The sequence below is a fragment of the Pseudoliparis swirei genome, chromosome 13, assembly GCF_029220125.1.
Source record: "Pseudoliparis swirei isolate HS2019 ecotype Mariana Trench chromosome 13, NWPU_hadal_v1, whole genome shotgun sequence".
Lineage (NCBI taxonomy): Eukaryota > Metazoa > Chordata > Actinopteri > Perciformes > Liparidae > Pseudoliparis > Pseudoliparis swirei.
Genome location: NC_079400.1, coordinates 19,061,251 through 19,074,708, shown reverse-complemented (window position 1 = coordinate 19,074,708; position 13,458 = coordinate 19,061,251). Strand labels below are relative to the sequence as shown.

The 13,458-nt window shown below is 44.3% G+C and overlaps 1 protein-coding gene across 1 annotated transcript in view; it reads left to right on the top strand.

The window, feature by feature from the left end:
• Positions 1–13,145, top strand: part of antxr1c (ANTXR cell adhesion molecule 1c) — a 29,891-nt gene extending 16,746 nt beyond the window's left edge. Inside the window, exons 12-18 of the mRNA XM_056429463.1 lie at positions 820–898; positions 1,958–2,053; positions 2,258–2,296; positions 3,203–3,304; positions 3,411–3,578; positions 4,446–4,526; positions 10,638–13,145. Of these exons, the coding sequence (XP_056285438.1) occupies positions 820–898; positions 1,958–2,053; positions 2,258–2,296; positions 3,203–3,304; positions 3,411–3,578; positions 4,446–4,526; positions 10,638–10,898 (826 nt within the window). The 3' untranslated portion in view covers positions 10,899–13,145. The remainder of the gene's footprint in view (positions 1–819; positions 899–1,957; positions 2,054–2,257; positions 2,297–3,202; positions 3,305–3,410; positions 3,579–4,445; positions 4,527–10,637) is intronic.
• Positions 13,146–13,458: the final 313 nt, after the last annotated feature.

Here is a 13,458-nt window from a genome sequence, read left to right as displayed (position 1 = left end):
GTCTCTCTCTCTCTCTCTCTCTAGCATGACACCGAGAGCTAGCATTGTTAGCATAGTTTAGCTGCTATTTTCTAGCTGTTAATTCTCGCGACATTTAGAAACATACTTTCAACATACTTTCGAAATTGTCTAAACGGCATTTATACAACACAAAGGAGATGCCTGGTGTATCTCTCTCTCTCTCTCTCTCTCTCTCTCTCGTCCTCCTTTCTTTTCCAAACCAGACAGACATCTCACTGAATCAGAGTAAAGATTTCCATCTGCCAGGCCTCATTGCCATCCACTGGAGAAGACGTGGGGGGGTGGGTGTGGTGAGGTGTGTGTAGGGGTGTGTGTGTGTGTGAGAGAGAGAGAGAGGGGGACATGCTCGCCTTTTGATCAACACGTTTTTGAAGAGCTGGAAGACGACAGGCTCCAAAGAGGCCGCCGCAGTTCACATGAGTTCCCCACGAGGAGGAGGAGGAGGAGGAGGAGGAGGAGGAGGAGGAGGAGGAGGAAGGGGCTCTTCAGACCATCGAAGACCCGTTTGGAAGACGCTTCGGTTCATTTGGGTCTCGGCTCGCTTGATGACAAATGACACGAGCTCTAAAAAAAACAGAAAGTTGTGTTGGACCCACGACGTGCAGAACCGATCCGAGTCCAGGGAACTCTGATTAGAACCCGCCTCTCTTACTTTGGTTGTTTCCTGTCTCGCTTTCTCACTTCTAAACACACAACCTCACAGTTGGCCCGGCAGGTCGTTGGGGGCGGGGGGGAGGGGAGGTCACATGACGTCATCCCGGTCAAACACGATGAGTGTGTTGTGTTGCTGTGTTCCAGGGTGATTTACCTGCAGGTGAGCATGAACGACGGCCTGTCCTTCATCAGCAGCAACGTGCACATCACCACCACGGAGTGTGTAAGTCAGCCGGATCGCATGCATGGGAAGTCTAAACTCATCTAACAGAGACATTATTAAACTAGAACGGGCACTCAGTAGAGCGCATACCGTCGCATATCACAAGATTAGGCATTGAATGATGAACATTTTGGCATTAGTTGCATGCCAATTGGAAAAAAGAAGATTTTGACCTGTTCATGACCTTGACCTTGACCTTTGACCCGACCGATCCCAAAATCTAATCAAATGGTCCCCGGATAATAACCAATCATCCCACCAAATTTCATGCGATTCGGTTTAATACTTTTTGAGTTATGCGAATAACACGCATACAAATAAATAAATAAATAAATACACAGCGATCAAAACATTTTCAATGCGAAGGTAATAAACATGGAGCCGTGTGTGACCTCCATCTAAAAACTATAATCGTAGATTTAGATTTTGTCGTATTTCCATTTCTTCTTCTATTCTCTTCTCTCGTTGTTTTCTTCTCTGCCGTGAGTTTCCTTACCCCCTCTTTCATCTTCTTTTTCTCAATTCGTAGTTATTTTTTCCTCGTTTTATAGTATAGCGATCCACCCCCCCCCAAAAAACATCCTCAGAACCCTCTGAGGAGACGAGGTGGTTGAGGGGAGCGAGGCTGCCGGTTCAATCCCACCAGTGTGCCCTTGTGCAAAGCCTCTTCCCCTCGATGACGAGACTCTGAGACTCTCTGGATGAACGTAACTTATCATCCCTCATGAAAACAAGATGCCATTTAAAAGCAATTTTAAAGTAATTAAAATCACACCCCAAAAAAAAAAAAAAAATCATCACATATGTTGGAACTCATGGAAACAAACAGAACCATGCTCTTTGAAGCGGTTTCCCTCTCTCTCTGGGGTATTACGTCGTCCCACTGCTACTCCTGCTGCTCCTTTTTTCCCAAAATGATTGTCACTGCGCATGCAGTGATTCTACCGTGTTGTGGCCCCTCCCCTTTCCACTCCTCAGGTCCCCTGCTGCTCCGCAGGGTGAGTATGGAGGACTGAGGCTCTCTTTGTAACGTCCCGCTGTGTGTTTCCCGCTCCCCAGTTCGACGGCACCATCCTCCTGATCACGCTGCTGGTGCTGTTCCTGCTGCTGGCGCTGCTCTTCATGTGGTGGTTCTGGCCGCTCTGCTGCACTCTGGTGAGCAGCGACATTCAGGAAGTGGGCCGCACTTAAATCATAGTGATCCAGAGCTTCAGAAAGGAGGCATTAGGCAACTTAGGGGTCCTTAAAAAAACAACAAACGGACCTTTAGGTGATGGGAAAAACGTGTGTGTGTGTGTGTGTGTGAGTGTGTGAGTGTGTGTGTGTGAATAACTGTCATAACTCTTTTTGTTTCCACAGGTGATCAAAGAACCACCTCCTCCACCTCCTCCTGAGCCTGTGAGTAGAAAGACACACACACACACACACACATATATATTTTTAATAATCCATCTAAATACATATAAATAAATAAATATGTATAAATATATAAAATAAACACATATATAAATAGATATATTTATTAAGGGGGAACAGGAGGTTAATTTGATCTTTATATATATTTATACATATAAATACATATAAATATATGTGTATAAATATATATATTTATATATAAATATATATATTGATTAAGGGGGAACAGGAGGTTATTTTGATCTTTATACATATTTATACATATAAATATATATGTATAAATATATATATATTTATATATATATATATTTATATATATATATACACATATATTTGTTAAGGCGGAACAGGAGACTATTTTGATGTTTATATATATTTATATATAAATATATATATATAAATGTATTTATGTATAAATATATTTTTTTATTATATTTATTTATGTGTCTGATGCGTGGAGTACAGTTTTTAAAAAGCGACAATGAAATTAACACATTTTAAAAAGTATCGTGTAACACTCGTGAATTCACTTCCTGGTTTCATAGTGGGCGTGGCCATCACGGCTTAGCCACGCCCACTTTGAAACCAGGAAGTGAGTTTGCCTCCCCCACTTAAACCTTGTGAACGTCGTCGTGCGGATGGATGAAAAGCCGATCTGGGTCACATTTGCAAGAAGTCTTTCATAATTTATTTTGCTAATATGGGACGTTTTACATTTTACACCGCTAACGGACTTATTTAGGATTACAAACCCCCGTTAGCTAAGACGGTCGCAAACATTAGTAGTCAATTTCTGGGTGAAAATGGTTCTTTTAGCGACTATGGATCGAAGCAATCCTTCATGTTCATCTCTCCTATTTGGAGTTGATCATTTATTCGTGTGTTTAGGAGAGTTCAGATGACGAGGACGGCATGCCCAAGAAGAAATGGCCGACCGTGGACGCCTCTTATTACGGAGGAAGAGGAATCGGAGGAATCAAGAGGATGGAGGTGACGACTACGCCCGACGCTAACGATCACAATTGAGGGGAGTCTCACTTCCTGCCTCCATTATTATCTTTGTTCACGCCCCCGCATGTGCTCTGCGTACATGAAGGTGCGTTGGGGGGGGAAGGGCTCGACCGAGGAGGGCGCCAAGCTGGAGAAGCCGAAGAACGCCGTGGTGAAAATGCCGGAGCAGGAGTACGAGCCCTTCGAGCCCAAACCGCGGAAACATCACAGCAAGAAGGCGCCTCAGGACCGGAAGTGGTACACGCCCATCCGGGTAAACACAGAATTCAAAACACACACACACACACACACACACTTATTCATTTAGCAATTGCTGCACCGTAAAACAAAATGGCCGCTTTTTCAGAACGCAAGAATTTGCATTTTGATTGCAGTAATTTTATTAATTTTGTATTCATTTAAGCAGGAGCACATTAAACAAAGTTTCCATACAACATAAAACAGTGAAACACAAAATAAAGTTTGTTTTGGAAGTTAAAAAGTGTGTTTTAGAAGTTAAAAAGTGTGTTTTTGTTGTTAAAAAGTGTGTTTTAGAAATAAAAAGTGTGTTTTAGAAGTTAAAAAGTGTGTTTTAGAAGTTAAAAAGTGTGTTTTATGTTTTAAAAAGTGTGTTTTAGAAGTAAAACCAAAAGGTGTGTTTTAGATTTTCAGCGTAAAGCAGACGATGTACGGACGATGTACAGACGATGTTTATCATACATCGTCCACAGAGAGAGTCTCCAGGCTGTGTGAGGTCGTGTTTCAGGAACTATGTCTCAAGTTCCTGTTTTTGTGTCTTGACAAAAGGAAAAAAAGGAGCACAAGATGTCGTTATATTTCGGTAGTTCAGAGACTTCTTCTCAAGGCTCGGGGGTCGGCCTTGTTTTGGTCCAACCAAAAGATTCACCTTGAAGTTTTTTTTACAGCAGCAGAGGAAATGAATCCGAGGGAACTAAAGTTCACGTCTATAATGAAGCAGACATGAACCAGAGATGCACGGTGACTAATCAGCAGCGTTTACACCGGACAGGAAGGAACTCATCAGTAGAATCAGCTGCTGTGGCGTTTTGTTTGGGACTAAAAAACAGTAGAAACCCGTATTTATGGGATGTTGAACCGCTCCCCCTTCTGCCCTGCTCAGGGTAAACTGGACGCCATCTGGGCTCTGTTCCGCCGCGGCTACGACCAGGTCTCCCTGATGAGACCCCAGCCCGGGGACCACGTGAGTGCTGCGTTTCACCACTTTTCACCCACAGTGTTTTGACCTCTGATGACCTGTACTTGGATTTTTTTCCTGGGTAAATTGAATACAAAAATGTCCAGACTCATATTTCAATGTAATATAATGCTGTTAAGCTACGTAGCTGATGTGCTATCTTGAAGGTTTTTTTTATTTTCTGATACCCCCCAAAATAGTAATGTGGTAAGAAAAGCTTCCTTGGCCTTGAAAGTATAACGGTGGGTGAGGTCATCACTGGAGGAGCCAATCATCCATCCTTTGGGGGGAGGGGCTTATCTTTTTTTATCTTAAAACTGCATCATGTCTCGAACTGGCTGAGTTGTAAAAGTCTGAAAACCCTTTTGATCATCTCGTCCTCCATCTGTCTCTCCGTCTCCCCCCCCCCCCCCCCCCCGATGTAACACCTTAGCTGGCCCACCTCCACCCCGCCTGCTTCACATTAGACCCCATAAACCAGAACACAAAGCAGAACCGCAGCTCGCACCCAGGCGTCCTCGTAGCCCGACGGCAGCGTTTCCTGATGTGTGTGTGTGTGAGATGGTAACCCCCCCCCCCCTCTCTTCGTATCAGCCACATGGTTTAGTTGTAATGCTTGTAGCCTCTGTGTCTAAAAAAAATTTAAAAAGCCCCCAGGTAAGAGTTTGGAGGGATGTGAGGTCACTGAGTCCAGACGGTTCTCCGGGGAGGTTTTAAATCACTCTGACGCGCAAAGTCGGGAAAGGTTTAAATGTGCTCTGGAGATTTATTTATAATCCCAACTTCACTGGTTTTTGATGGAAACTTTGTAATTCAGAGGAACATGAACAACGAGAGATATAAACTTGGATTCTAGACGCGCTAGTGGCGCGTTTATTCATCAAATTACCACTAAAGACAAATTACTCGACCCGCTTGGCGACGTTCTTTTTTTCTATCGCCAAAAGTTGCGGCTAGTCCCCGGTTTGGTTTTGGTACCACGCTGTCTTTGCCGGGCCAAGTGCCAAGCGAGCTGAGCTGAGCCGCCATCTTTTTCTTCACGTGACTTTTATAAAAAACGTACGCCCTCAATTAGCAAACTACCACTAAAGGCTCGACTTTGTCGGCCTTTTGGGGGGTTTTCTATCGGCAAAAGTTGCGGCTAGTCCCCGGTTCTGTTTTGGTACCACGTCGGTCGAAGTTCCAAGCGAGCTGAGTCGCTACGGGAAGACGGAGTTGGAACAGATTCGTCGCAGGTGGCCGCGATCTTTTTCTTAACGTGATTTTTATAAAAACGGAGGCCCTTAACCTCTTCCACTCCACTGAGGACGCCGGCGTCCTTAAGACCCTCCCCTTCCCTTTAAACGGCTTGCTCACGCAGACCACGTCAATAAACATGGGCATGTTTGGTATCCCAGCATTCAACACATCCTCATCTTTGCAAAGAAAATATAAATGTGCTTTTATTTCGTAATCATTTTTCACAAGAGGAGCCCAAACACACCATGTCTAAAGTCGCGATAAACGCAGCAAGTCGGGTCTTGCAACATTTCGACGGAGAAAACGTACAGAATACACTTTCTAAGTAGATGTATTAGCGGAGGTGTTAGCGGAAGTACTAGCGGAAGTTAGCAACGAGCTAGCGGAATCAGAAATGGTAAAAAGTTTTTTTTTTAAACTTTTTTTTTGGTGCGTTGTGTCTTCACTGACAGTAACGTGTTGAAGCCAGGAGACCGCGCTGTCTTTGCCAGGCCATGAACACGGTGATTTGCTCTGTTTTTGTTTGACTACATTTTATTCGTAACAGTTAGGTTAGACTGTCAATCCCTTCGTCTACTCTAGACTTACGGCTTTCTAACGACGTGTTGCATATGCAAATTGAGTCACACGTAACGGAACTCCTCTTGTACTTTTATTTTTGTATTATTATGGGAATTCCACGTTTAAGAGTTTGTTTTTCTTGGCCCGGGGGCGTCGTTGGCTTTCGGGCTTTCCCCGATACAAATCAGGTAGAAAACACTGAACGATGACATCTCCACCAAAGCCAACTGGAGGTCAGATACAACAGCTTTGTGCGTGGCTTCACTCAGTAAATAAACGTCTCCTTTTAGCGACGTCTGCATGACGCAACGCTCGCTTCCCCGAGGACGCCGTGCCGCTCTTTCCACTCAGAACGACGGCGACCTCCTCGAGTCGTTGGCGGTTGCTAACGATGCGGTAGAACCGTCTCCCGGGCCAGCGGGCCGACTCGTTTCCAGGTACCGTGACGACCTTTGAGTCGGTGTTAACGGCCTCGCAGTCGCACCCCGTGACGGAGCGTCGGGGCGAAAGGGGAACGCCGCTCGCTCCTCACACGAGGCCGAGATCACCGGGTTCAGCTCGGACTCAACAGCTCAACGTCACCCTGAACGCCGGCGGCCTGCAGTGAGGGAGTTAGTTCTTGCTGTCCAATCCACTGTAATGAATACACTCTCACACACACACACACACACGTTTTCTTTCTTCCAGCAATGAACTCAACAACCCCTCCTCTTGTTTGCTCAGTATAGGCTCTGTACAGCATGATATAGAGCTGTGTGTGTGTGTGTGTCTGTGTGAATGTGTGTGTGTGTGTGTGTCTGTCTGTGTGAATGTGTGTGTGTGTGTGTGTCTGTGCGTCTGTCTGCCTGTCTGTGTGTGTGTGTCTGCCTGTCTGTCTATGTGAATGTGTGTGTGTCTGTATGTCTGTCAGTGTGTGTGTGTGTATGTGAGGCTTAAGGAATCTCATGGTTTGGCTCACACTCCAAACGGCGTGTATTTTGTGCGTTTAGCATGTGTGTGTGTGCGTCTGTCTGTGTGTGTATGTGTGAGTGTGTGTGTATATTGTAAATCACAAGGATGAAGTTATCGACATTCGAGGCATCAGCTAGCCATTATGTGCGTGTGCGTGTGTGCGGGTGTGTCACAAAACCACATCCATTCCACTGACGTCAGAGAGTCCAGTATGAGGTGGAGCTAGTCCACAAGCTAGTCTCTCTCTCTCTCTCTCTCTCTCTCTCTCTCTCTCTCTCTCTCTCTCCCTCTCTCTCACCAAACACAAGCCTCCCCTTGGAAGCATTTAGCCGGCTAAAGGACATGAGGTAATACCTGCGATTGCCAGGGGCTGTCTCCACCGACCAACCATGTCTCACACACACACACACACACACACCAACACACACCAACACACACCCGCAAGTCTTGCCCAGACCTAGACAATTGCAGGAGGAGGTCAGTGAGAAAGAACAAGTGAGTGTCCAGGAACATTTTCCTAGATTCAAACCGCGGCTACATAGAAGCTAAGCTGGGTTTTTAACGGCTATCAAACACTATTTAATGTTTAAAATTCAACAGTGGAAGATTTCTCTCAGTATCACCTGCAACGAGGTTCACACACATTTAAAAAGGCCCCTTTCTTCGTAATCGAATTAACTTTGAAAAGGTGGCGGTTATCAAAGTACGCTCCAACGTGTGGTCGCCGCTTAGCTTAGCTTAGCATTGGTCACCCAGACCAGGTGAAAAAGAGAAGGGAAAAACCCGATTATCCATTAATTTTTCACTAAATCCTGCCAGGAGCCTTCGTGCTTCTTCTCCATGGACCTTTCCATTCGCATAAAGCTTGTAATAAAAACACAGGTGCAAGAGTTTTAAATTGTTTTAGTTTTAAGCTGACTCATTCCACACAGCTTTGTGAGTGACATCAGTTCCCACAGAATAAACCCCCGGGTCCTGAGGCTCTCGTCACTGGTTATTAACAGATTAATATTACTTCACTTCACTCTGGCCGCCGACCGCACGCAGCTCCGGAGCGAGTGCCGTTACGATGGTAACGGCGACCTCGGTGAACCGTGGTGACGCTCGCGGTTCGTTTGATATTGTATGAGCAGCTCATCACATGTGATTTCTGCCGGAAACAATTAATTTGTTTTACAGTCTGATAAATCGACCTTACACGGTAAACATTTTTACAACTCGACTTCTAACCTTTTACCGCCTGCCCCTCACACGCACACACACCGAGCAGTGACAGTGACTATACCACCGATGCCTTTTTCGCCCAGATGTGCTTCAATTCAATTCAATTCAGTTTATTTGTATAGCCCAATTTCACAAATTACAAATTTGTCTCAGAGTGCTTTACAATCTGTACACATAGACACCCCTGCCCCAAAACCTCACATCGGACCAGGAAAAACTCCCAAATAACCCTTCAGGGGGGGAAAAAAGGGAAGAAACCTGGAGGAGAGCAACAGAGGAGGATCCTACTCCAGGATGGACAGGTGCAATAGGTGTAATGTGTACAGAAGGACAGACTTAGAGTTGAAATACATTCAATGAATATGACAGAGTGTATGAATAGTTCATAGTAGGCATATTCCACGATGGAGACCTCCACGATCCATCAGGCAGATGGCGGTGGGGAGGAGGAGTGGGCGGAGTCTCAACAGGGGGCGGAGTCTCAACAGGACAGTGGCGTAGTCAGGAGCAGGAATTCCACGACCCAGACCTCGATGATCCATCAGCAGATAGGATCTATGTCGTCTCATAGGGTCCGATGACCCCATGAGACGTGAAGTCAAAAGGACTCCGGGGAGAAAGCAGAGTTAGTAACGTGTGATTGAGAGATGAAAATTCATCCTTAAGGAGAGAAAAAAGAGGAGATAGGTACTCAGTGCATCCTAAACGTCCCCCGGCAGCTATAAGCCTATAGCAGCATATCAAGGGGCTGGACCAGGGCAAACCTGATTCAGCCCTAACTATAAGCTCTGTCAAAGAGGAAGGTCTTAAGTCTACTCTTAAACGAGGTGACTGTGTCTGCCTCCCGGACTGAAATTGGAAGCTGGTTCCATAAAAGAGGAGCTTGATAACTAAAGGCTCTGGCTCCCATTCTACTTTTTAAGACTCTAGGAACTACAAGTAGTCCCGCATTTAGTGAGCGTAGCTCTCTAGTGGGGCAATATGGTACTCAAGCTCCTTAAGATATGATGGAGCATCACCAATCAAGGCTTTGTAGGTTAAGAGAAGAATTTTAAAAGTGATTCTTGATTTTACTGGGAGCCAGTGCAGAGCAGCTAGTGCAGGAGTGATGTGATCTCTTTTCTTAGTTTTAGTGAGAACACGAGCTGCAGCATTCTGGATCAACTGGAGGGACCTAAGAGATTTATTAGAGCAGCCTGATAATAAGGAGTTGCAGTAATCCAGTCTCGAAGTAACGAACGCGTGAGCCAATTTTTCTGCATCTTTTTGAGACAAGATGTGCCTGATTTTTGAAATATTACGTAGATGAAAGAATGCAGTCCTTGAGATTTGCTTTACGTGGGAGTTAAAGGACAAGTCCCGATCAAAGATAACGCCAAGATTCTTTACAGTGGTGTTGGATGCTAGGGCAATGCCGTCTACAGAATCCACATCACCAGATAATTGATCTCTGAGGTGCTCAGGGCCGATTAAAATTACTTCGGTTTTGTCTGAGTTTAACATCAGACAAGACGTGTGTGTGTGTGTTTGTTCTTGTACTTCTATCCCGGTGGGGACTTTTATCTGACCCATGGGCCTCCGTGGGGACCGGGAATGAGGTCCCCCAATGTCAGACCCCTCCCAGGAGCTTCAAAACAGTGTCTAGACATGCCCCATGCAGTTTTCTAAGAATTCCCCATGAAAGATATTTTCAAGACAAAACCCTGTGTGACTATGTATGAATGCGCCCCTAGAGTTTACACAGAGGACTGCAGTCCTCATGAGGTCGGTTGTTCTGGAAGTGTGCAACGCTGTTTCTTCACTCTTACTTCTATTGGTCAAAAGTAGTATTAAAGTGTGGGTTTACATTTTAAACGTATCTTTTTTTTTAGCAAAGATACGCATGAATAAATTGCTACATTTGTAAAAGATAAATCAATACACGAATCAAAACATAATATGAATATTGATATAGTTGCTATTAATATTGAACTTTTGTATTATATTTTATTATTATTAATGATCTCATTGATATTAATAACAATGATATTAAAAGCAGTAATAATAATTCATCTAAAGGTCTATATTTTTACCTAACATATAATAGTTTGGACCTAAAGGTTGTCCAAGATGAAACTTACATTTATTCTTCCTTCCCTTCAGGGTCGATGCATCAACTTCACGCGAGTGAAAGAAGAGTCGGCGGCGGCGGCCAGGGTCGCACCTCGCACCCCGATCCACACCCCCTCGCCCCCGCCACCGGACTACGGTCCGGTGACCACCTCCCCGCCTCCCACCGCCCCCAGCCCCCCTGCCAGATCACCCCCTTCGGGCCAGGCGCCCCCAGGACCGCCTCCGTCCCGCCTACCCCCGGGGCTTCCCTGTGCACCGCCGTCGCGCCCCCCGCCCGGCCTCCGACCCTGAATCGAACGGACAAATAAAAAAGAAAATCTCCCGCCCCCACCCCCCAAAAAAATTGCACCCGCTTTGATGTCGCAGACCGACCGCTCTGATAAAGGTGGTGGTCCTCGCTGCTATGAGCAGTATTTTCAGTCCCAGTCGTGCTTTGTTCCTCTTCTTGTATGGGAGACTGTCAAGTCAAACTGTCACTTTAGCCTTTCAAACTAAAATACATACACTAGGGAGGAATAAATGTAGGAATACCAGGGAATCTGGTCATTGTTTACGAGTGGATCCCCTCATCCCCTTCCCAGATTGAGAGAAAACACTGTTTGACTTGGCATTGTGTCCCATTCAAAGGATGAACGGGGTGATTCGGGCACATACATTTTACTTGGTGTTGCCGTTTGTGAGATCAGGGTGGATTGTTGCTGGACAGCAAAGCAAGTAGGCACAGGAAGTCCACAGAAGAAAACTGCAGTGGATGAACTACTGAGCGCGGCCATTGTTAGCCCGAAGAAAAGTAGGCTGTCCATGAAAATCTGAGTAAATCCGGTAAAACCTCGAATGGATTGAACTGTTTCTCCGTTGCCGTGACGACGAATCAGATGTTTTGAGAATTAAGATTTCACGGAAGTTTCAATTGATGGTGTTGTTAAAACAGTCAAATATCAAATTTGCAAGAAATTTGAACTTTAAGTATTGTTTTCGGTGACAAAGGGATTTTTTCTTTCTTCAACTTTTTTTACGATGTTTTTTCTATACGACAAATTCCCACCCTTTCATTATAAGAAATTATACAGTTACATGATTTTGTGAAGCACTTTTTGTACCGTTGGTGAGAGGGAAGTGTACAGATGTTATATGGAACGTATGTTTTTACAATATGTGATTGAGATATGTTTTTGAAATGCGTTGGTTGATAATTTTGAGGCTTTGTCCTTAACTTTTCATGTTTAATTGAATTTAGAAAACAGCTAAATATACTACAGTGTGTATTATTTTTTGGGTTCGCATTTGGACTTTGAAATCTAACAACCAGAAATCCGGTTCACGTCTCTCCTCACACTTTTTCCCCACACAATCCTGCAACTGTACTTTAATAACAATATATGTGTGTTTTATGTCTTCAGTTTAATCATAACCGGTCACATTGCAACTGCAGGGCAGTTTTAAAGAGCATATAATTTATTATACTCCCCGAGAGAAATAGAGGAGTACTTTAATATCGACAAGGTGTCCAACCACCGAGACGGACACTGTGCGCAGAATTTAGAAATGCAACAGCTAGCCAGTTAAAAGTCACAAAAGGCGTACCAGCGTTTCTACAAACCCCTCAGCTACACGGAGAAACATTTAAAACGGAATGTGACCCCGACACGGTTCATTTGTTAAAAACAAATGAAATTGCCACCTTAATAGCAAAAGGCGCCGCTGTCTACGTGTTAGCAGTATGCTAGTTTGTGTGGAGGGGAAATGGCCGCCGTAAATGTAACGATGACATTTTGACATGTAGAAAAGAGGTTTATAAAACGCTGGTCTTCCTCCTCTATCCACTTCCTCCTGGAATTGTGTTTCTTGTTTGTTTCATTTTGAAGTACGTCTATCAGTTATAGCGTGTCATCTTTTACTGCACGCGTTCATAATCGCTCTCAGTGCCTTTAAAGCTGAGCTAAAAGTAGCTTCACAATTGTTATAAATACCAATACGGCTCAGCTGGAACACATTTGAATGTCAAACAAATGTCAATAAATGAATTGGGAAGCATTAATACATAACATGGACAAGGCAATCCGGTTTTGCTAGCTATTTCTAGCATCCCACTTGACTACATTTCCCATGATAGCTTCCGTTAAAAATAATGTATTTAAAATGCTTTGGAAAGAAATGCAACGTTTTATTACTTTGGACTCCGCTGTGGGGATTTCCTCGTGTGATCTCTGCTCTGATCAGAACACACAGATAATAGATGGCTTACTTGGGCATTCACAAAATTGTGAAAAACTAAAGGTTTTAAACAATTATTTGAGATATTTAGGGGTTTTTTTACAAGAGAACGGTAATTCCAGAGTTTGAAGTGGGGAACCTCTTCAGTGGCTATGAGAGCTCAATGTCATTCCTAAATCAAGATGAGATACATTATGTTAATCTGTGTTTTTTTACACGTATAAAAGCAGAACTGAAGCAAATATGAAAGACGTATATCATTCTCTCTTTACTTCTTGTTTCTTTTTTTTAAACGGTATCAATAAAGGTTGACTTCCAAGCTTCTACCGGAGAGTGTCTGCGTGGGATTTCTGCCTGGACTCATGTGTCGGATAAGATTCGGTGTCCCCGTCTGTCTACTCCATTCATGCTAATTTGTCCAGTAGCTAACTGTGCCGTTCCCAGTTTAGCCCAGTATACTAGCCATGCACGCATTTTGGCTAACGTAGCTTTTATCGCAGCAGACATTTCTTCGTTTTCATATCTCCCGGTCACAAGCTTTCAACCTCTACCTCCCAACTATCCGAAAAGGCACCAAAGAGGCACCAAAGAGGCACCAAAGAGGCGGGAAATAATGGCACCATTGGGCCTGAATTTA